This window comes from Miniopterus schreibersii, assembly GCF_964146895.1.
Source record: "Miniopterus schreibersii genome assembly, chromosome: 8".
Classification (NCBI taxonomy): Eukaryota; Metazoa; Chordata; class Mammalia; order Chiroptera; family Miniopteridae; genus Miniopterus; species Miniopterus schreibersii.
Window position 1 is genome coordinate 22,433,179 of NC_138109.1, and position 22,960 is coordinate 22,456,138.

General features: G+C 50.5%; 1 protein-coding gene across 3 annotated transcripts in view; it reads left to right on the forward strand.

Moving 5' to 3' along the window:
* The first annotated feature begins 257 nt into the window (after window positions 1-257).
* MACF1 (microtubule actin crosslinking factor 1) overlaps window positions 258-22,960 on the forward strand; it is a 305,107-nt gene continuing 282,404 nt past the window's right edge. For all 3 annotated transcript variants that reach the window (XM_081144947.1, XM_081144949.1, XM_081144948.1), the window contains exons 1-2: window positions 258-487; window positions 3,138-3,410. In XM_081144947.1, coding sequence (XP_081001073.1) covers window positions 3,191-3,410 — 220 coding nt within the window. In that variant the 5' untranslated portion in view covers window positions 258-487; window positions 3,138-3,190. The remainder of the gene's footprint in view (window positions 488-3,137; window positions 3,411-22,960) is intronic.

Consider the following 22,960-nt stretch of genomic DNA (forward strand, 5'->3'; position numbering starts at 1 on the left):
GAGAGGGTGCCGGAGCGGAGGGCGGGGAATGTGGGAGTGCGAGTTGGCCCGGGGACACCGGGGGCCGCAGGGGAGGAGTTGTGGGGAGAGGGACGAGAGATTGGGCTCCGGGGAGGCGAGAGGACGCCGGGTCAGTGTGTGTGGGGGGGCGCGGGACGGCCCTCGGGCAGGGTCGCGCGGGGAGGTCGGAAGCGGCCTCGGGTGGGGTGCAGGGCGGGGGGAGCGCGCATCGGAGGGCGGGGGGCGGCGTCGGCGCCGGGGGTGGGGGAGCGGGTTGGGCGGCTGCGCCGGATCCGCTTCAGCCGCTGCCGCTAGGGCGCGGGGGGCGGGGGGCTCGGCTCCTGAGCTCGGCCATTGTGGGAGCCGCTCCCCTCGGCTCCGCAGGCTGCGCTCCCCTCCACTGCGCTACAGCCCGGGGCGCGCCCCGCCGCCGCCGCCTCCGCCTTGCTGCTGTCGCCAGCCGGTCTTCCCTCCTTGGGCTCCCAGGGTAAGGAGCGGGGCGCGGGGCTGGAGGCAGGCTCCTGCCTGATGGCACGGGGTGCGCGGTGGCGGCGGGGCGCGTGCTTGACGCGCGGGGCGGCCGCGCCCGAGCCCTGGTGGCTGGCAGCCGCGGAAAGGCGGGTTGACAGGCGCGGGCATCGCAGCCGTGCCGCCTCGCACCTGCAGCTCCGGTGGCCCGCGCCGGGTATCGCCGAGCGCGCCGAGCTGGGGTATCCCTTCGGGGGGCCCAGCTGGGGCCAAAGAGAGGCGTGTTCTCCGGGAAAATGGGACACCGAGCCCTCTCGGGCCGGGAGAGAGACCTGCGGGAGCGCGCCGGGCCGGGCAGGGAAGGTCGCTTCCCGGCCCCAGGTCTCGGCCGCTGGCCTCCGCGTCCGCCGGGTCCCGTTGCGCGTACACATGGCGCGGCCCCGCTCTTTGTCAGCCGCGCGCGGCGGGCGCGCGGACCCACCCGCGTCACCCCCGGCTCGCGGCGCGCCCCGTCTCGCGTCGCGGGGAAGGAGGAGCGGGTGAGGTGCGGGGAGGGCCGCGGCGGGAGGGCGCCAGGTGAGGCGCGGGTCGCACACCCGGCCTGCAGCCCTCGGAGCGGGTTGGGGGCGTGGGCGCGCGCTCCCGTGAACCCGGGATTGATGGAGTGACTCAGGTGACCGAGGGGTGGGGCGAGAACCCCGAGGTCAAACAGGTGTTTGTGGGGGTCGAGAGACTGACCCGGGTAGAGCCGTGGAGGGCCGGTTTCTTGGGGAGGAGGCCTGGGATGAGCGGGCCTTTGTAGTAACATGGGCGTCTTGGGGAGGGATGGGCGGATCTGGGATGAAGCAGGTGGTCTGAGAGGAGGGGCGTTTCCTTGTCCAGGGCTCAGGGTAGGGATGGAAGCACGGCCTGAATTTCCCGGCGGTGGGGGCAGTCACTTCAGCACCTAACCTGCTAAAAGAGGTGGGAGGTGGCACCAGAAGGTAACTGGGGGGAGGGGAAAATGCTCGGAACACGGGCAAAGATGTGCCAGGACCTGGGCCTCTCCTTTCTGTCTTCTGTGGCTGGATTCCTTTTTTATGTTCCATAGGAAGAGGGTTCGTATGCTACTGCACAGGAGGCGCCCTGGCAGGGCTGTTCTGTCTGCCTGAGGCTGCCTAGAGGCCTCTTGCACTGTTTGATGTTTCTTTTGTTATCTGTTCGCATTCTGTGCCTACGGTGGGGATCTGCCAATGACCCAGGAGGCTCTCTCTGCCCCTTGCTGCCTCCGGGCTGAGATTCCCGGAATTCCAGAGGATCTGTGCCCAGAGATCCATGGTGTCCAGTCATTTAGGCCGCCTCCCTGACTCCTTACAGCTGTGTGCAGGTGTTCCCCCTAAGGGAAAGTCCTTGGTCTCCTGCCCTCCCGGGACACTAGAGCTACCGTGAGAGCTGGTTACTTGGGCTGAATATGGGGCCCACTGGGAGGCTGGTAGCTGAAGGCATGCTCCATCCAGACTCTGATGAGGCCGTTAGGGTGGTGGGCCATGTGTAGCAGATGGTTCTGGGAAGTGAGCTTGGCCTGGCTGAGGGAAGGCTGCCCAGCCTGGCTGGTGGAGCCCAGCTGGCCCCAGAATGATTGTTTCCTCTCAGCTAGCTCCACTAGCTAAACTGACCAGAAAAACTGACTTTCTGTACCACCTCTCCCACTCCCCATGCTGTGCCCCTTATTCCTGCAGCCCTTGGGATAAGCAAATGGACATTATATCTAATGCCTGTTGTGTGTCATGCATGGTGTCAGCCAGTTTTACATTTGCATTTCACTGGGGTCTTGGAACATCCTCTCAGGTGAAACATTACCCCCATTTTGCAGATGAGGAAACTGAGTCTCAGAGAGGTGAAGTGACTTGCCCCAGATCACACCAATTGTAAGTGGCCGAGCCAGAATTTATACCCAGGCCTGTCTTGCTCCAAGTTTAGAACTTTTCCTAATATATCTGCCAGTGACAGAATGGGAGGAATAAGGAATTTCTGCCTATTCTAGCTCATGCTTTGCTTCGTGCTTGCCAGTGAGATCTTCCTTTAGCTTTTGAAAATACTTTCCATCTGTTGCCCTATTTTATCCTTATAACATTCCTGGGAGGTAAGTAGAACAAGAATCTGTTTATTGAGTGCTTATTGGACGCCGGACACTGTTAAGTACTCTACCTGCAAGATCTCATTTATTCCTCACAAACAACCCTGTCAGGTTATGTGCTGTCATCATTCCCATTTTCTAGGTGAGGATGTTGAGGCTCAAAGAGGTTAAATGGCTTCCCCAGTGTCATACAGCTAGTAAGTGGTGCGGTAGAATTTGAATCCACATCTTTCAATCTGTGGAACCTGTGAACTTAATCCTCCAGATGTACCAAGTAGCAATCACAGTGGTTATTCGTAATAGGAGCTGCCTTTTATACAGTGTTTTAAGATTTATAGACATCTTCATATATATTACCTCAGGTGATTTCCCCAAAACCTCGTGAATTGGTATTACCACGAATTATCATCAACCCATTTTCCAGATGAAGAAACTGAGGTTCAGAGAGATGAAATCAGTGGCAGAACCAAAACTAGAACCTCTCTGTCTCTAGAGTCCCAGTGTTCCTTTAGTGACCTTCGTTCTGTTCACAGTGCACTCCTCTTTCTTCCAGATCATTTCTCCCTGGGCCCCCCGGGGCCCTGCTGCTGCAGCCCTACCCGGGCCATGTCTTCCTCAGATGAAGAAACGCTCAGTGAGCGGTCATGCCGGAGCGAGCGGTCATGTCGGAGCGAGCGGTCTTACAGGAGCGAGCGGTCAGGGAGCCTGTCTCCCTGTCCCCCAGGGGACACCTTACCCTGGAACCTGCCACTGCATGAGCAGAAAAAGCGGAAAAGCCAGGATTCGGTGTTGGACCCTGCGGAGCGTGCTGTGGTCAGAGTCGCTGGTAAGAGAGGCCCGGAGCGCGCTGGGGGCCTTGGCGCTCTGGGGGAATGGGCCACTGAGCACTGGCTGGCCGGCAGTGCAGGGGTCCAACCCAGGGCTCTCTGACAAGGCAGCTGGAATCAGATTTGTTAGTATTACTACTGGAAAGATGACAAAGTAACATTAAAGAAAAACTTGAAAGAGGAAAACCTGCCACCCCAATCCCTCCATGCTAGCACGAGACCTGTTTTCATTTTTACGACGTCTCCCCTGCCTTTGTCCCCATGCAGTTGTATGTTCCATGCAGCTGCCTTCATGGCTTATGGGCCATTCTAGATCTGACTTTTCCCCTTACTTTTATATGAAAAAGATTTTCCATATTACAGCTTAGTCTTTATAGTTACCATTTTTAAAGGCTGTGTAATAAGATTTCGTGATTTTTAAAACCCTGTTCACTTTTCACTTTCTCTCCGTAATAGACAATGCTGCAGTGAACATCTCTATGAATAATAACAGTGGACTTCTGTTGAGTTATTTCCTTGGATTAAAGTCCTTGGGCTGGGCAGTGTCACTCACATTGCCTTCTAAAAGTGTGTACACGCTTACCCTATCTGCAGTGCGAGGGCTGGGCTGCCTCCTCCTGTGGTGGGAGGTGCCTGCTTCTCCTTTGCCAAGCAGCAGAGTAGTGTGGTGCAGTGGTTATGAGTGCAGGTTTTGGAATCAGAGAGGCCAGTGCTAGATTGTGGCCCTGCCCCTGACCAGCTGTGTGTCTCTGGGCAAGCCTCTTATCCTGGCTGAGCCTCAGTTTCCCCATCTTAAGAATGCTCCCTGTGCAGGGCAGCCTTGAGGGTTGGATAAGATAATGTATGTGAAGCTCTTAGCATGTTTTTTGGCTCAGTGAAGAGCTTTGTGAAGTGCTCTCTCTGCTGCTTCCACTGAAGGCATCCAGAGCTGCTTCTGTGGGTTGTGCTCAGCATGTCGGCAGGTGTTGGTGCCAGAGTGCAGACAGAAAGACAGACAACAGACAGAGCAGTGCCTGCAGCTAATTCAGTAACATCGCCCACTTTCATTCCATCACCAAGACCTGTCCTGCTTTTGTGTCTCTCAAATAATGCCCCTGTCCCCCTCTGCTTTAATCATCCTCACCTGGACATGTCACCCACCATCTGACAGCTGTTACTCAGCTGCTTATAAACCTCCTTTGGCCCATCATTGCCTGTGAAATAAAGACTACAGCACAAAGACCCATTAAAGCCAGGCCCCAGTCTACCTCTGCAGCTTCACCTTGCACCCCCAAGCACCCTGCCACTTGAACTGTACCTTGACCCCAGACCTGCGCATCTTGCAGGATCGGACCTCTGTGCTCTAACTTCTCTGCAAGGAACCCCATCACCCCCTTTAAGTGCCACATCCTCTGTCCCTAAGGCCCCAGTGGTATCCAAAGCTCCCTCCTCCGCTCTCGTATTCATACTTCTCTCTCCTCTGTGTTCCTTTGCCCAGGATAGCAGTTATCCCACAGGGTGCCTGTCACTCCCTCGGGACTGTGTCTTGTTTATGTTTTCACCCCAGCTACTTGCACAGGGCCTTGTGCATGTTGGAGATCGGCCGATATTGAATGACTGGATGAATGCAAGGAGTGTGTAGGGGAGGATATGTGACAGATTGTGATCCAGGAACAGGCAGTGGGCTGTAATGGCAAGCTAGACATTCTGTGGGCTCCAGTAGTCAGGAAAGGATTTTTAGAGGAGGTGAGCTGCAAGGCAGGAGACCTGGGAGACAAGCTGGAGAGTTTGAACTTCTGGTGTGCAGTAGGGAGCCCTTGGAGGAAAGACCCTTTGGGCCTGTGGCATCAGCCAATGAGTAGAGTTTTTAGAGCTGTCGGAAGGGGGGAGGAAGGGTTTTATAGTTCCCCGCCTTGAAGGGCCACAACTCTGGGGCCTCTGGACTTACAAACCCCTCATTCTCTAGAAGGCGTCAGAGTGGAGGTGCCTCCTCCGTTCCTTGTACCCCTAACCGCTCCTCCATCACACATACACACTTATAGATTCCTTTGTGATGATTTCCCCTTCTGGTCTTCTCCGAGGAGCCCTACAGGATGAGTTGCCTGCTGCTTAACATTCTGAGTCTAGAACACAAGTGGAGTGGACTCAACCCAGGCAAAACCCCTCAGGATGCTGCCGGGTCAACTGAGCAAAGGGGCGGCGGGCGCTGTGCTGTGTTCGGCATCCATGCTGATCTTCTTTACATCCTGACGCTGCCAGTGACTGTCTTGAGGAGGGGGCTGGGCCAGAGAGGCTGAAAATGGGGAAGCTGCCACGGTTAAAAATAACTTGGGCGATGAGTTTGGGCGTGTTTTCTTAGGAGAGGAGAGAGGCAGCAGAGGGGGCGGGACTGCTACTTCAGGGCCTGGCTGCAATCTTCCTTTGATTTTTAGAACACCGTGGGGGTTCTAGTAATTAAACAGACAGCCTTACTCTGCAGGGAATCTTTCCAGTGAGGAGCAGGAAGGGTGTGTCTGGGAGACCCTGGGTGCTCTGAGGCTCTCTGAAGCTAGAACTTGCATTCTGGGAGGAAACGTGGAAGCTGGCTCTGGCCTGTACAGTTTTCTCCTCTCCATGGGTCTGGGTTAGGAAGCCAAGTGGGGGTGTCTGAATCAGTCTCACCAAATACAGAGACCTCCCCCTTCCCTGACCCCACTGGTGTCTTAAGCTGGTCTCAGGGCTTCACCTGTGCTTGGGACGCCTGGTGGGGAACCCCTGCTGATCACATGTCAGAGTGGAAAGGCACGTCAGGGCTGAGAAAGCTGCTGATCTCAGTCTACAAAAGCAGAACAGGTTTGAGGGGCTCCACGCACGCTGTAAGCTGATTCTTCCCATCCTAATGCTTTCCCTCTGTTTTTCTCTCTCTCTTCTTTGCCAGCCCTATTTTCAACTCCCTAAGCCCAGCCACATTGACATAGAGCAGTAGTCATTAATGTGAATGCCTTGTTTCTGTTGATCAACATGGTTTACATAGAGATTTCATAATAACTCTGCATTAGTTAGGACACATGTTAGGATCTGAGGCCTAGAGGGTTTAACGAACTACCTGTAGTCACACAGGACTGGTAGACCCAGGCCTTCTAACTCCAGGTGTACTGTTATTTCCATTTCCTTAGGCAATACCTGGCAACCAGGCCAGCCTGACTCTTCTGTAGATGACAGTATAAATAGTTGACTCAGCCTCCAGATTTACCTGAGAGACCTTCTGGTCACTTCTGGGAGAGACTGCAAGATCCTGGCTTATAGAAAAAGACAGAGACAAAGATCTAGGAAACTTTGCCTCTTTCCCTGTGGCTCTCTGTCAGCAGTGAACAACTCATTGGTGCAAGGGTAACAAGGAATTGGGGAGCTGGGGAAGTTACTCTAGAAAGAAGCTTAACTCCACAGGGTAGAAAAGGGGAGAGGAAAGAAGGCTATATCTCTGGGGCTTGTGGGAAGTGGGGGAGAAACAAAGTGCAGAGCAGTGTCACACCCTTGCATACAGCATAACTCTAGGGGGAGCCATTCAGGCTTGTCATTATAGATTTGTATATTTATTGTGACAAGTTTCCTGCAGATGGCAGTAAAGTGTCTGGAAGAGGGGATCGTGTTTGGGCTTGGGGCTGGGTTGGGTGCATGAGGGATTCACCACCCACCTATCAATCAGGTATTCATCCACATAACATCACATATTCGGGGGCCTCCTTGTACTTAGCATTGATATTCGAAGATGGCTGAAGATGTGGTCCCTTCTTCATGGAACTCAGTCTAGTTGAGAGGACAGAGGGGAAAAAATAATTGCATTCCTGTGTGTATTGTGAAAGAGGGGGAAACAGTGACTCAAGGCTAAGGACTGGCCTCCTGTTAACCAGTAGAAAGCATCTATAGGATTCATTCTTGGGAGCCCCTCAGTAGGTGCTGGTGAAATCATCATCCCCTACATCTGCTCCAGTATGGCCTCCCCCAAGAAGCCTTCCCTGATCTCTCCAGTTAGATGGCAATTGTATCTCTACCAACCCTTGTTTCATTTGGTCTTATATTAAAGTTCATTTTTTCCAAGTACGTTTCCCCTACCAGATCTGGAGCTCACTGTATTCAGGAGTTCCCATCTTACCCTTCCTGGTATTGTCCCAGGATCTCACTCTGTGAGTCTAGGCTCTGGAATCTAGAGACTCAGTGAGGCTGTGAAATGCAGCTCGTATGATGGTGGTATTTGCTCCTGCTTTCAGAGCCTAAGCTCATCTGCTGGATTCACTCGGGCCTGCCTGGGGACAGATAACCCTGAGTGTGCATGGACGGAGCCTACTACTCCGTGCCCATGCATCTTTCCTCCAGGATGGGAGCTCTGAGAAGGAGCCTCTCTGCTTGTTCATTCATTCATTCATTCATTCATTCATTCATTCAATTTTTAAAAAAATGGATTTAGCTCTAGCTGTGTGCCAGGTACTGTGGAGACAACTGGATCTTGAACCAGAAAACTTGGGCAAATGGCTTCACTTTTTAAAGCCTCAATTTCCATATTTGTAAAAGGGAAATGATATAGTCGGCTTTGAATGATCATTGAATGAGAATCAGAATGTACTCAGAAAACAGAGGTTAACATGCCTGTTACTACTCTTAGCAGTGTCATTCCTTGTAACTTGCCTGGGCAGTTAGAAGAGGCAGAGACTCCAGGAAGGCAGCAGTTTCCCTGGCAAGTATGGAAGGGGCTCCAGGCCTCTTGGTTCCATCCCTTTCTTTTGTTCATTCTAGGGCTTTGTCAGAGAGTAGATGGAAGTGTTTTTTTTTTCTGGCCAAGCCCTGGTGGGAAGAGGGAATACAGCAGTGGGAAATGGGCCCTAAAAACAATTCCACTGGGAACTCTTACTGCAGAGCAGACAACCTTCCTTACCCTGAAGCTGTTCAAGTTTTGCACCTGAGGAGGCTCTCTCCTTTCCAGCTTTTCTCCTTCCCAGTTTCTTTACTTTTGGACAGTACCCTCAGAGTCCCTGTCCCTGTCCTGGAGCTTGGTTTTAGTGGCAGAGAGATGAGAGAAGAGAGTTTCCTGAAAGTGGGGCAGAATGAATTGTAGCTACATACCACCAGCTCAGCTCCAGCTCTTTGAAAGTAAATCTGGGTCACAGTAGCTGGAGGGATGGAAAATGACCACGTGGGCAGAATTCTGTGCAGGCAGCTAAAAAGACAGCCAGGCTGTCCTTTCTCTGAGGCTCAGGGTTCCTGTGGGACTCCACCTGGTAAGGGAAGGTGGTTGCACATTGCAAAGTGCAACCTTCATGCTGTCTGTAGGACACATGTCCCATCTTGTTTTTCTAGTGACTTGCCAGGTGACATGGAGAAAGGTTTGGAATGGCAACCTGACTCATTCATACCTTTCTGGAGCAGCCAAGGCCTGAGGTTAGGAATGTGGAGGAAGGACTGGTTAATTTCAGAACTGTGGAAGGCTGTCATTTCTTTCCCATGGGATTCGAGATTAGATGCCACCAGAGGAGCTGACAATGCAGCAGGATTTAGGGCTGCACTTGTACTTTATTTCAGCAGTCCTTCCCCTGGGGAAAGGTCTGTGAACATACCTGAGTGTGAGTATTAATGACCCATCATCACCAAAGTGCTGTCCTGAGCCTGGCCAGTTACTGCGGCTAGGACCTGTTGTGATTTGGCCTTGGGTTTGCCTGTTGCCACCTGTCAGGTAGAAGCCGGCCAGCTTCCTGGCTCTGCTTTGGCTCTCCTGCAGGAGCAGAACTGGTGCTCCTAGCTGGAATCAGCTTCCCCTCCCCCCTCCACCCCAGACTTAGGATGCTGCTGCAGAGAAGGTCTGGGAGCCCCTGTAACTTGAAGAGTGATGATGGGCTGACATTCCTGTCCTCAGCTGGGCTTTACCCTTACCCTAGAAGGTACCAGGCTTTTGACTTGTGGTCAAAGGGAAGCTTCTGTCTGGAGCCTTAGGGGGTGTGTCCCTGGCCATGCCCTTCCCTCTTCCTTCCCTTTTTTATTCATTTCCTAGTTTGCTCACTCTCTCACACATTCACTCAGGGGAATGGCTTTGGGAGTCAGTGGAAGTCCCAGTTCCATTACTTGCCAGTTGAGTGACCCTGGGAGGTTACTAACCTCACTGAGCCTCGCTTTCTCATGGTTAAAATGGGGGACCATGCGTGCCACCACAGAGTTTTCAGGGTGGATTAAGTGAGATGGTGGGAGTGAGGTGTTTGGCTCAGTGCCTGCTATGCAGTCAGCCCTTGGTTTGTATTATCTATTCTCATTAATGTCATTCATTAACTCATACACTTGTTCGCTCCTTGATGAATGTGTCGATTCATCCCTTTACTCATTTATTGATCATGTACTTGCTCTTTTAACAACTATTCCTAGGACTGCTTTGTGCTAGGCTCAGCCTGGGCTTGAAAACCCAGCCCCCGCCTGTGAAGGCCGCCGTATACACTGTCAGTCCAGAGAGACTTATGAGGAAGTTCTGCGAGGGAGGGGCTTCCCCCTGCTCCCACCCCCAGTCCCAGCTTAGAGCAGCAATAGTGCTTCATTGGGACTTGGAAAAAAAAATAGGAATTTGTCACACAACCTGAAGAGAGAAGGCATGTGCTGTTGGCTTATTTCTTATTCTTGCTCTCCTTTCTTTGGCCTCAGTAGAAAGGGAGGAAGGGAAATGAAGAGAGAACAGCTAGTGGGAGTTAGGAATTAAAGAATCCTGAGGGTGGTTTGGGAAGTTGAACTCTGGACTCAATCCAGGAGCTTCTGAGAGCTGATGCCAGCTGGGGTCACCTCATAAATAACAGCAGGAAAAGCTACTGTGTATTGAGTCCTAGATGTGTGCCCGGCATTGTATGTGTATCACTTAATCCTCACAAACCCTGGGAGGTAGTTGCTGTTCTCCCTGTTTTATGGAAAAGTTAAGGAACTTGTCTGAGGTCACAGAGTAAGCAGAGTGGAGCTGGGAGACAGCGTTACGGACTGTGTAGGGCGCCCCCTGGAACACAACTTGTGCAGTATGCCCTTTGCAGTCATTCATTGCAGTGACTCAGGTTGGCCTAATTCCAGATCCTCTGCATTCAGACATATACTAAAGCGGTGAGAATAGTATCATGAACCCCCTTCACTCAGATTCAAGAATGATCAGTTCGCGGCCAATCGTATTTCATTCACACACCCCACTTCTGCCTCCCCAGTTACATAGACGGAAGTTCGAGTAGTCACATACTTTCACCTCCTACACTTTTAAACTATTATACCACCTTTCCCCAGTAAGAAATTTATTGATTTATCTGCCCAGTAGTCATATCTGAAGAGTGGAACCAATCACACTTGACCCATTTCCCAGAGGCACCATAAGGAATTCCGCTCCAGGGCCCCAGGGTTAGGGTCCCCTTTCAGTGTCCTGGTCCTTTCAGCTTGAGGTTCATGCCCCACTCCCAGAATGCCCAGAGCTAGGCTAGAGTGTGAGGAGGGTCAGAGCTAGGCTAGATCCGGGATTTTAATCAGGACCCTGCCAGAGTGATTGAGAAAGTACCCTGGAAATGGATTTCGAGGATTCGGTCTCAAGATACCGAAGTTGAGATGCAATAGGATTGAGGTCTTTAAAATCATAGAAGAATTCTGTTCTTATGAGAGGAACCTGTGCCCCAGGCCTGCACTGAGCTGTCCATACAACTCTGATCTTAACCGAGAGCTGCAGCCACCGCTCTCTAGAGCCTGTGGGATTTGTGCTCAATTTCCAGGTTGCCTGTCACCACCCCTGTGTAGGTTTCTATCCTGAGGTAGTATTGGATGGGGAGATGTTGTTTCCATTGGAGGGGAGCTTCACAGGTAAGGAACCATACCTTCTAATCTGGGGAACCTCCCAAACTCCCCAAAGAGTGCAGACTGCTTGCAGCCCTGTTTGATAGGAACTTCAGAGTCTGCATAGAGAATGAGACCCTTTCCTGCCCCAGAGCAGGAAGGGAGATTGGATGGGGTTGAGTGAGGGAGATTCACTTTAGCCTGACTATTTCCAGAAAGAGAATAGAACAGTTACTTTCACAGAGAGGCTGGGATATAGCAGAGGGGTCAGTACCTTTTTAAACTACTATTGATATATTCCAAATGCCAGGCTTTGTGCTGAGCATCTTACATGGTTTATTTGACCTACTACTCAAAACAGCTTTAGGATGCAGATGTGCTACGGTAGAGGAAACAAGAACCCGGAAAGTTCGGTAACTTGCTCAAGGCCTCCCAGTCATTAAGGGGCCAAGCTGGGAACGGCATTAGCTCTGCCTTGGGCAACGCTTTGCCTCCCCCATTACAAGGAACAGTAGTTTAATAATAGCTAGCATCTGCGCCGCACTTCAAGGTTCATAGGGTGCCTTAACACCCATTATCTCCACTGGGCCTGGGAGCCCTCCGCCGGGGAGGCTTCCCCGCCCCTCTCGGACAGCTGCCTATCAGGGGTCCAGCTCTGCTCATTTCCCCAGTAAGGACTGGAGATTCTTTGGCATTGGCTCTGACCAGCCAGGGGAGAAGGCCTAGGGAGAGGCTAAGGTGGAGAGACTTGGCTAGTTGCTATGGTAACCCAGATGGCTGAGTAACCATTTTGAGGGTTGCTATGGTGACAGGGTGCCGAGCTGCTGGGTGGCAGGGATCTTGTCTTTCTGGGTGGCTGGCACCATTCAGGCCTCTTAAATTAGCGATGTTGCACTTTCTGAACAGAAGAGGGCAGCGTGATAGTGGGCAAAGGCTTCCTACCCTAGAGCAGGTTTGGGAACTTGAGGCAAAGCTTAATGTTTCCGGTAGCTGGGCAGAAAGGGAGCTTTGGCTGGGGTGTCCAAAGCTGGTATCTGCAAGCCTGGTGGGGCTGGGCCTGGAGACAGCTCTCCTGAGACTAGAACTAGAGGATTTTCTTCCAAGAGTTGGCCAACGAATAGGGCTTGGGGCAGCTCCTTCAGTGTCTGGCTCCAGCTACTGTTGGGGAATGTAAAAGGCACATGAGACAGACAGCTTATCCCTGCAAGGAGGAACCCTGAGAAAACACACACACACACACACACCCTACTAGCAGAGAATTTATTTGTAAAGCATCAATTAACACATGTAAAATGATGCAGCATGAGCCAAGTTGAAGAGGTGCTGGGAGTAAACCTTCTAGAGGTTGGAGGAGGAGCACTGGCAGGAGAAATAATTTTGCATTTCCCTCTTGGGTCTTTGCACATGAAGTGCCCTCAGCTCTTGTGGCCACTGAATTGCATTCTCAATTGTCTTGAATCACAGATCTAGCCCAGATCCCTTACCCCCATTTCTTCAGTCTGACATTCATGCCTTCAGCAAATATTTATTGAACATCTACTAGGTGCAAAACATTGTGTTAGGCCCTGTGATGAAGAAAGATGAAAATGGATGTCTACTTCAAAGAACTTGTGAACCAGGAGGTTAAGGAGGCAGCGATGCAGACACTTGCAGAACAATGCAGGTATCCCCATACGTGTGGTTGCTCCAGGAATGGGGGAAAGAAAATGCTGTTGGGATTTTTGAGAAGAACTTTTACCTGGGTTGATTAAAAATAACTTTCAATTCATGTAGGGTGAGCTTTGAAGATAGGTAGGATTTCAGTAGGTGGAGTTGGGGGATGGAGGACATTCCAGGCAAAGGCTCAGAGTTTGATTATAGGAGATGTTGCACATAAGGATATCAGGGGAGATAAGCTTATAAAGGAAGGTAGATGTCAAAATATGGAAGACTTTGAATGTCAGGCATAGATAAAGGATGCTGTCAGAGATCATACTTTCTTCTTAAATACCTTAGCCTTCTAGCTAGTCAGAAACCATAGGCAGCTGAGTGTTTTAGGATCATCTGGTTCACTCATTCATACATTTAATCATAATTTTAAACACATATTTAATGAGTGCCCTCTATGTGCCAGGTCACTTACTAGATACTAAGGATCCTGTGGTGAACAAGACAGACATCTCCAGCCCTCAGGGAGCTAATGATTTAGTAAGGATGAAAGACACTGAGTGATAAGTTCAAGGGTGATGGATGTTACCAAAGAGATATAGAAGGAGGCCCTGGCTGGTGTGGCTCAGTTGGTTGAGTGTTGTCCATACACTGAAAGGTCACTGGTTTGATTCTCCATCAGGGCACATGCCCAGGTTGCAGGCTTAATCCCCTATCAGGGTGCATGCAGGAGGCAGCCAAGGGAAGCAGCGAATCAATGTTTCTCTCTCTCTCCCTTCCTCTCTCTCCAAAATAAAATAATTAAAATAATTCTTGAAAAAGGAGTGTGCGAGGGCAGGAGGACCTACTAATCTGGGGTGGAAAGGGGATCAAGGCAGGCTTCCCTGTGGGAGTTTCAGCAGAGGGGTGACTTGGAGTGAGGCAGGCCAAAAGACAGCAGTGAAGGGTTATAGCCTGGGAGAAAAGTAGGTGGGAAGGCCCTGAGGCTAGAGAGCAGTCTGAGGAGCTGAAAGAAATTAAAAGTGGCTGGGCCTTAGGGAGAGGGCCACTTGAAGAGGGGTAAGTGGGGGAGGACACCATAAAAAAAAAAATTGGGCTTTATTTGCTTGTACTACCGTTTCCCCCCACTAGATGCCCTTCTGAGTACATCCTGGCTTCTGCTCGCCCCCCCCCCCCCCCCCCCATTGCAGCCTCCTTAGAAATGCAACAGCAGTCTCACCATCAGAAGCAAAGCAAAATCATAGACCAAAAGGAGAAAGCCTCAGAGCTCTCCCAATTGTGTGGTCAGGCTATAAATTTAGACTGTTGCTTGGAAAAAGCCAAAAACCTCCCCTTCACAGGCTTCCTTCTTCCCATTTCCTCAGAAGCTGCTTTGTTCCTCTATCCTTGTAAAATTTTCTCTGTATAAAATAGGAACATCAGCCAAACATGTGGACTTCCCCCTTTCCATTCATTAGAATTCATTACTTTAAAATCTCATGGGAGCATTTAAATGCAAATCTTGTCAAGAAAGCTGTTTGAGTCTAAGAAGTCCCCTAGCCACAACCCAAACCAGAACTTTCTTCCTTGATTACCCTGTTTCTTAGTAGGAATCTCAACCCCTTGCCTTCTCCCACCAAACTTCTCAGGCCTTCAGCAAAGCCTGATTCGCAGGACAGACTTGCTTTCCTTTCTTGCCCTTGTCTTTCCTCACTTTTGGAGAATGTCAGTCCCAGTTCTTGAAGGACCTGCTCACAAAGTGGCACATGTAGCAGGAGAGGATGGGGGAACTTTTCTATTTACAGTAATGAAAACGAGGAGCAGATGTCTGTTTGGGGGTGAAGGTGGAGGTGCGTGCATGTGTATTTGTGTCTGGGCCTTCTTAGCCCCACTGAAAAAAAAAAAAATATGGGAAATGCAGATGACTCAGCACTGATACAGTCAAGATTCCCCAGAGTTAGCATTTCTATATTCTCTGCTGTTTACGAAAAATGTGCTTATGCCACCAATCACCAACTCCTTGTCCTGGCTTTTCTACTAAAAGCCTTTTATTTATTTTAAAAAGAATAAACCTCAAGCTTATTCACCTCCTTTTCTTAAACTGAGCTCATTAGCAGCCTACACAAAACTGTGAACTAGCTTTTTGTAAGCACAAAGGATTAAACTGGAAGGAAATGAGCATTTGTCCAAGACCCTCCCTGTCTTCTTGTAGGCCCTTCCTTGTATGATCTATGCCTAGAACTTGGGCAGGCCTGTAAAACTTGACGGAAAAAGGTATGATTAATGACCTGCTCACCCGATTTCTGATTATGGTGTGACGTGGAAACAACTAGTGTGCTCCTATTAGTGGAAAGCATCATTTCTTCTTCTTGTCATTAGTGTGCTGAGCATTGACCAAATCGTTGGCACTACTCATCGTGTACAAAGATGCAGCCCTTGCCCCCTGGGGGTAAGAAGCTGCTCTTTAAAAATCTTGAGAATGGGAACTATAATGGATGCCCAAGTCCCAATTTTGGCTGCTCAATGTTGCATGAACTCTTTTTTTGACTTGCTAATGTACTGTTATTGTAAGATCACCCAGCCTAACTTTTTACCCGCAACCACCTCTCCACTCCCTGAAAATCAAGTTAACGATTGATTTGATGAAGCTGGGGAGGATAATGGCTGCTTGGGGGTGGCTGTGGGCAAAAAGGTCACCTGCATTGGCCTGAGTTCCTCATTCACAGCTCTTGGACCCAGGGCTGCCTAAGAATGTTGGGTTTGAAGGATACACAGCTAAATGGAGGACCAGATGGTGTTGGGAACTACCTCCTCAAAATGGTCCCAAATAAATCCCTACACATGCTTAACAGTCCCTTTCCTCGCTTGCCTTTCCCCTGACAGAGAAGCACCGGCTTCCCTTCTGCTTCCCGGACCAGTTAAGGCCCCAGAGTCCTTTTCTTTGTTCCTTAACAGTCGTGGTTCAGTCTCAGGCTCCCACACTTCTTCCCTTCGGATCTGAGTCCGTTCGCATGGCTGTCACAGTAGGAAAGTCCCGCTGGGTCTCCTCGTAGTCCCCCCCGGTGCAGTCGGAATCCCGCTTTCGTTCCGCCCTTGTCACTTTTCAGGCTCTGGCTGCTCATCCTTGGCCTGGTTTCCTTCACGGCGCTTGGCCTGCCCTCTCATTGCGAGTTCGGTTTCTTCCGTTTCTTCCGTTTCTTCCAAGCCCTTTGTTCCCGGGATTCTCTGTGGCCTCGGTGCCTTGGGCCCCGCACTGCAGCCGGCCCGGCTCGCCCCGGCCCTGCCCTCGCCCTGGCCCTGCCCGCCCGGGGGTCTGAGGCGTCTGGGTCTGCGCTCGCCCGTCCCTTCAGCTTCTCTAGGCCCCTCTCGCAGGCCCAGCTCGGTCGCCCTCCAGCCAGGGGGCTCCCTCCTTTGTCCAGCTCCGGGTGGAGGTCAGCGCTGAACCCGGCCTCCCGCCTACCCTGGGGAGCCGGCCCCGGGGTCTCCCGGCCGCGGCGGCCGCCCGGCCTTTCCTCCTGACGCGCGTGGGGCTTCCCACGCCCCCGCCCCTCGGCTCGGCTCGGGCCCCGTCCCGGCCGCGCGCTGGTCCGCAGCCACCGGGGGAGCCCGTGTGGGCGGCGGGGCGGCCCGGGGGCCGAGGACACGCGGCCGGCGGAGGCGGAGGCGGCGGGGAGAGGGGCGGGAGCGGGCCGGCCTCCCGACAGGAGGAGCCGCCGCCGCCACGCCGGGGCGGGCTGAGGGAGGAGCGGAGCCGAGGGGCGGGGAGGCGGAAACGCGAGCCGGGACCGGCGGGTGCGAGCGGGCTGAGGAGCGGAGCGCGACTGACGGCCAGGCCGGGCGAGGCGGGCGGAGAGCGGAGAGCAGAGAGCGAGGGCGCCGTCGCCCCCCAGCCGCACAAAGGGCCGAGGCTGGGGCGGCCGCCTCAGCGCGCGGGCCTGGGACCGGCGTCGGCCGGGGCCGGAGGAGAGCGCGGCGCCGGGCGGCCATGGCTGGCTACGTGCCGGGTCAGCAGCCGGCCAACCGCAGCCAGGAGAAGGAGTTCGTGCAGGCGTACGAGGATGTGCTGGAGCGCTACAAAGGTGCGGCCCGCGCCGGGGCCGGGGCCGGGGCTGAGACTGGGGACTGGTCGCTGGTCCGGAGCCCGCGCCCGCGGGCCGGCGCGGTGTGGCCTTCCGAGTCCGCTGCAGGTGGGGGGCCGGGCGGGGTCGCGCCCACCCCGGCGCCCCGGCCGGCCCCGAGCTGCTGTTTCTCGGGGCCGGTTTATTTACAGGAGTGGGGTGAGCCTCTGGCACCCTCTCCTCCAGGACGGCGCTCTCCACGGCGCCGGGTACCTTCCGCGCCGGTTATCTGGCCCAGCTGGGGGCAGCGACGCGGGAGCCGGCTTTGGAGCCCTCCTGCCGGGGGAGTTGCGGGGAGGAGGCGAGGGGGCGGGGATGGGGGGAGCCGCCGTCCTGCGCCCGGGGCGGGCCTTCCTCGGGGCGGCTCGGACATCTGCGTGCCCTCCGAGGGTCCCTCGCCCCTTTTGTCTCCTCAGACTCCCGTCAGTCGCGTGGCGGCCGAGGTTGCGACCCCCCTTGGCTTCTTTGGGGCCGGTGTCCGTGAGTGTGCAGTTTTGGTGGCCTGGCCTCCTCCCACCCTCAGCCCCGGGGGCTTTGAGCCTGACCGCTGCCGCGGGCTATTGCTTCCTTTTCTCAAAAATAAAGATTTATCTTGGAGCTCGCATTTCAGCCCCCGGAGGCTCTCTCGGTGAAGCAGCGCTGCAAGTTAATGGCTCATCTAAACCTGGGGTGTAGACGGAGAAAGTTTTGACAGGCCAGAGGGTCCTAGCCGCCCCTTGAGGGGGAGCCAGGGTTGCGCGGCCTCGGGAGGCCCCGGCCTTGATCTTTGCCACCCAGCTCCGGGATTTTGCTTTGTGTGGCGGTGGTGCTTTCCACAGACGTGGAGGTTTTCCCAGAAACTGCATAGGCGGCACTTTCTCCTCTTGGATTGAGCTGGGGCCCTTGTGACCGGGCCCTTAGTTTCTTCCCATGAGGAGAGGAAACTTCAGCCCTTTCGACTGAGTCCAGCGTACTTGTTTACGGCACCTACCCAGTGAAGGGAAACTAATGAAGAGGCTGTGAAATGCTCCCCTTTCCCCCGTGTGGCATTAGAGCTCTGCTTGGGGATGCAGAGGGGGAGAGCGAGAGAGAAATGAAATGAAAGGCTGAACTGGACCCGCTCAAGAGTTCCGCCTGTTCCCTTCTGCATCAGCTCCCGTTGAGCTGTCCAGGTTTTCCTGCCTGCAGCAAGTTTTCTGTCAACCCCCTGTGGTCTTTCTTTTAAGAACTGTGGTTCATTTCAGAGCACAAAGAGGTTAGATTGTGCTGCTGAACTTCATTGAAAAAAAAAAAAAAAGTGCTGCTAAGTGAATGGTTCCATTAAGTTTCCTTTGCAGGCATCTGAGCAGCACTGTGCTCTTGGGAGGGAGGATTCTCTAGGTGGGTCTTGGGCTGCGCGACAGCTTTAAAAATCAGCAGAGTTAAAGACAAAAACAGGTGAAGAAAACTCTGCCTCTCTGGGTCATATTGCTGGTGGCCTCCAGCTGAAAGGAAGTTGGATTTCTAGCAAATGAAACTAGGAAAGAAGGGGGGAAGTAGGGCTGGCGGCGGGAGAGGCCTCTAGTGTTCAGTCCTTTTAGCTGTCTCACTCAGTTTGGCTTTCCCCTGAAGGACTTTGATCAGGTGTATGGGAACTTGATCCTTCCCAGACACAGGTCTCTTTCTTGAGGGGAGGGATGAGTCGAAAATGGTTGGCCAGAGAAAATTAACTGGAGCTGGATTGAGGTGGTTGTGCGGTGTGCTGGTCTGCTCTGTGATCGGTGCAGAAGGATTTCCCTCCTGTCCCTGCTGCACCATTTTCACTGGGAAGTCAGGGTGGGTTAGCATCTGCGCCTTTGTTACCTTGCTGTATGGAATTCCTGCATTTTTCCAGACTTAGAAATCCCCTTCCTGCCTTAATAGGAGAACTGTTTGCGCAGGCTGGAATCAGTAGAGTGACCAGAGGGAGGTAGTTTGTGAGGATAAAGCCAGGAATTTATTTTGGAGAGACTTGGGAAAATACTGATGATGATGGGGTACTAGAGACTCTCATTGGTTGGCCACCAGATGACTTGTGTCTCTCCCTGTGCTGCTACTAATTTGTAATACCTTATTCTACAAGTGAAACAGAATTTTTGTATTTAGAAGGAGAGCTAAAGTTTTGAGCTGCATAAACTGCCCCCAGAATGGGCAAAGGTGAGAAGGGAAGTGGTGCATTTGCAATGTAAGGGGGTAGAGCAGTATATTATAGCTGTATTAGGAACGGTTGTCAAGCATGGACTTTCCAGAATTGTGCCTGGCAACCATTTCCCTGTATATTGGTAGTGAGCATGGTTTTGGCAGGATTAGATGATTCAGTATGGACATAAACACTCTCTCATTTCCTAAATATGCCAAAGGTTCTCCTAGAGCCTGACTGGCCAGCAAACAGGAGGAGGTATTAGATTATAACTCTGGATCCTAACAGTTCAGAGTGGGCAGCAACCAACAGAGTCAGAGTATGTCCTTTATTCTTCCAATCCTCCAACAATTATTAAATACCTATCAGAGATTACAGAGTGTTAGGCCCTGGAGATGCCAGAATTATGAATGAGATCTGTTTTCTGCCCTTAGTTATTCACATCTAGCAAGGGAAAGATATATGCAAACAAGTAATTATGATACCGTGTTAAGTGCTTGAACAGAGGTATGTATAAAGTACTTTGGAAGTAAGAGGAGAGATAACTATCTCCCCTTGGGATTCATTGAGAGACTTGACAAAGGAGTTGACACTCTAGGAGTGCACCTTTAGGGATCAATGGGATTTGGTCAGATGGAGGAGGGTGGGGAGGGAAGGAGGCAGAGGGAATTAATAGCATGTGCAAAGGCTTGAAGGTGTGAAAGTGAGTGGAGGTGTTTGAGGAATGTGAGTAGTTGGGTTTGACTTAATGGGAGCAGATGATACTGTAAAGGACCCGGAGTTCAGCTTGTAAAGATTCTTTTATGGCTTCATTCAATGGGCAGTGGGGGAATCAGTCATTGAAAGTTTTTTTTTTTAAAGCAACAACTAGTATGCCAATTTTATTAATTCATATTAGAGGACATACCTGTTCAGTGATTTGAATACTTACATCACTGTCTGGGGCACCCTTTCCCTTGTACCAAAGTGCTTATGAAGCTAGTAATCAGATGGTTGTCGGTAAACATGGAAACAAAGAAAAGAGTGGGGCATTGTTTTGACGACTATTTCATTCCAGATGATGATGTGGGCCAAACACACAGTTTCCCTCTCTGTAGATTGAGATCCTTATGAACACCAGAGGAAACTAAGAAGGAACAGTCAGAGAGGTAGGAGAACCAGGATCTGACTCTTCTCCCAGGATAGAAACAAACTATACTGAAGAAGCAGGCCACATATGGGCATAGTTTTATGTTTTAAAGAGGAGGCTTAAAAACAAACACAATCTGGGTTTATGGTAGTTGGTTGAGCAGAAAGGGTAATACGTAAGTTGGTTCAGGCGGAATTAGACTTTGTTTTCACAAAGCCCAAAAGACTGAAGAGTCTTTCCATTGCCAGGCTGGACTGGGAATAAAAGAGAACATTCACATTTCAACACTGGAACATGGACTACCTGGTACTTAAAAACTTAAGAGTCCTCACCAGGTGTCACGGGTTATGTGAAGCTAATTAGGGCTGCTTTTTGTTCATATCACAGAAAAGAAATTACAAAACTTACTGCACAGAGAATTAGGAGTGAAGGGTCTGCATATTATCAAGGTACAAAACTAGCAAGGCAGCAGAAAGAGGCTAGTCTTTGAATTTCTTTAGTCTTGTGCTCCAGCCCTAGTTCTGCCACTTACAGTGTGTGACCTTGGAAAAGCTGCTTAACTTCTAATCTTTGGGTTTCTCATCTGTTAAAATGGGGATCATAATAATAACTCCTTGAGATTCATTAGAATATGAGTGAGCTGTTGGCATGTATGAGGCCATAATGTTTAGAAAAACCTTCATGTATATAGTACTTTGTATTTTACAAAGCAGTTTCATGTTCATTATCTTATTTGATCTTTATAATATCCTGTAAGGAAGGTATTATACACATGGGTAAATTTAGGCGTAGAGACTTAAATTTTTTGTCCAAGAACCAGGATCCAAACTTGTAGATAAAGGTTTTACATTGTATCACAGAAAGAAATTTTAAAATCAGAGCAGTGACTAAAGGTAAGTGAGATAATTGTGAAAATGCAGCCCTGGCCAGGTACTTCAGTTGGTTAGAGCATCATCCCAATACACCAAGGTTGCGGGTTCCGTCCTGGTCAGGGCACATACAGGAATCAACCAATGAACGCATAAATAAGTGGAACAGCAAATCGATGTTCTCTCTCTCTCTCTCTAAAATCAATAAAGAAAAATAAAGAAAAATTGTGAAAATGCTTTAATTAATAGTACCATCATTATTATTTTTAGTTTTTAGTCTCTGATCTGTAAGTCACATACCTTATGTGGCCCACATTTCCAAAGCTGTGAACTGTGGAGAATTTCTTTTCCCCTTATGGGAGAGGTTTCACGGTATATAAATCACTTTGAAATTCTTACACAAAAGCAATGTCGTGCACAGTGATAAAGTTTTGTTAACACTGGTTGGAAAATATAGGCTGAGGATTTGGTATTGTTTACCTAAGTGATACTCTGATGCAACCTCTTGATTAAATGTTGACTCAGTTTTTAAGTTTCTTTTTAGAATACAACCCTTGAATTCGAGTGGATAGCTTCTAGACAGAACAATAGAGTAATTGCTACTTCTGGACCTGGACACTGTTAATTCAGAAAGTGAATCAAGTTCGTCTGCTGGGAAATCACAAGCTTTGGCCACGTTCATGCTGCTGAAATCATAATATGTGTGCATGTGCTAATAGTGCTTATGGGAGCTACTGCTTTCTTTTGGGCTTGCTTGGCAGTTGACATAATAGAAGCCAGGGAAATGAATCAGCTGAAGCCTTATTGTCCTGGTATTTTTCAGTGCCAATTTCAGTTTTTAGAGCTCATGGTAGAAAGAATACTTCAGAGTACACATCTGGGAACAGAAACATCCCAAGATCAAAAGTCACAAGTAAACAATTATGAGTTGCAAAAAGTGTTTGTTGTGTTTTCTCAATGGTCTTGAAAATTCCCAGGCTTTCCTCCTTGTACTAAATAAGGTTGGCCCTTTCGGCTTCTGGTAATTATATGTTGAGCCATGTATGACTAGCTTGTGGGGTGTGCTAAAGCTCCTGCTTATACTCTTCATGGTTTTGATTGGAATTTAAGCCTGTGTTGCCTTGCTTCTACCAGGGGCATTTACTAATTTCCTGGCCTGGAGGAGCCCTTTCAGGACTGTTGGCTTGGCTTGTAGTATCTAAGCATGTTTAGTCCAACTTTTTTGTTACTTCTAATAAAATATTATTTTTCCTTCCAGAACTTCCCAGTTCCTGGAATAAATTACAATGAAACTCTGATTCTTTGCCTCCACTTTCGAGTCCTTCCATAATTTGACTTGCTTTGCATACCTAACTTTGTCAACTGTTAATGCCTGATGACAGCTCTTTGCTGCCTTTGGACAGGCCTCAGTAGAGCAGTCCTTCCCCCCATCCTCATACCTGCCTCTGTGCTTTTATGTTCTCTCTTCCTGGAAGGCCCTCTTCCTTTCTTTCTGATTACTCCAATCTTATCTCTTTTTTTGTATTAAAGCTAAGCAGAAGACCTGCCTCCTGTATGTAGCTTTCTCCCATTACTCTATCAGACATTGATCTTTTCTCTTTTCTGATCTCTTATAATGTCTGTGTCTCAAGTAGACTCTTAAGTATATACTGTTTTGCATTATTCTTGCTCATGTATTTTAAAAGTGTTTCCCTAATGAGGTTTTATGTGATTATCATGGAGGGACTTTCTGTACATTTTTTGTATGTGGTTGATTGACAGGGAATTTCTCTCAGGAGAAGGGGCAATCATATCAGCACTTTCAAGTTATATTTTAAAATAATTTCATATTATAAAAGTATGTGTTTAATGTGTAAAATTCTAAAAAATGCAGGAAAGTATATAGAGC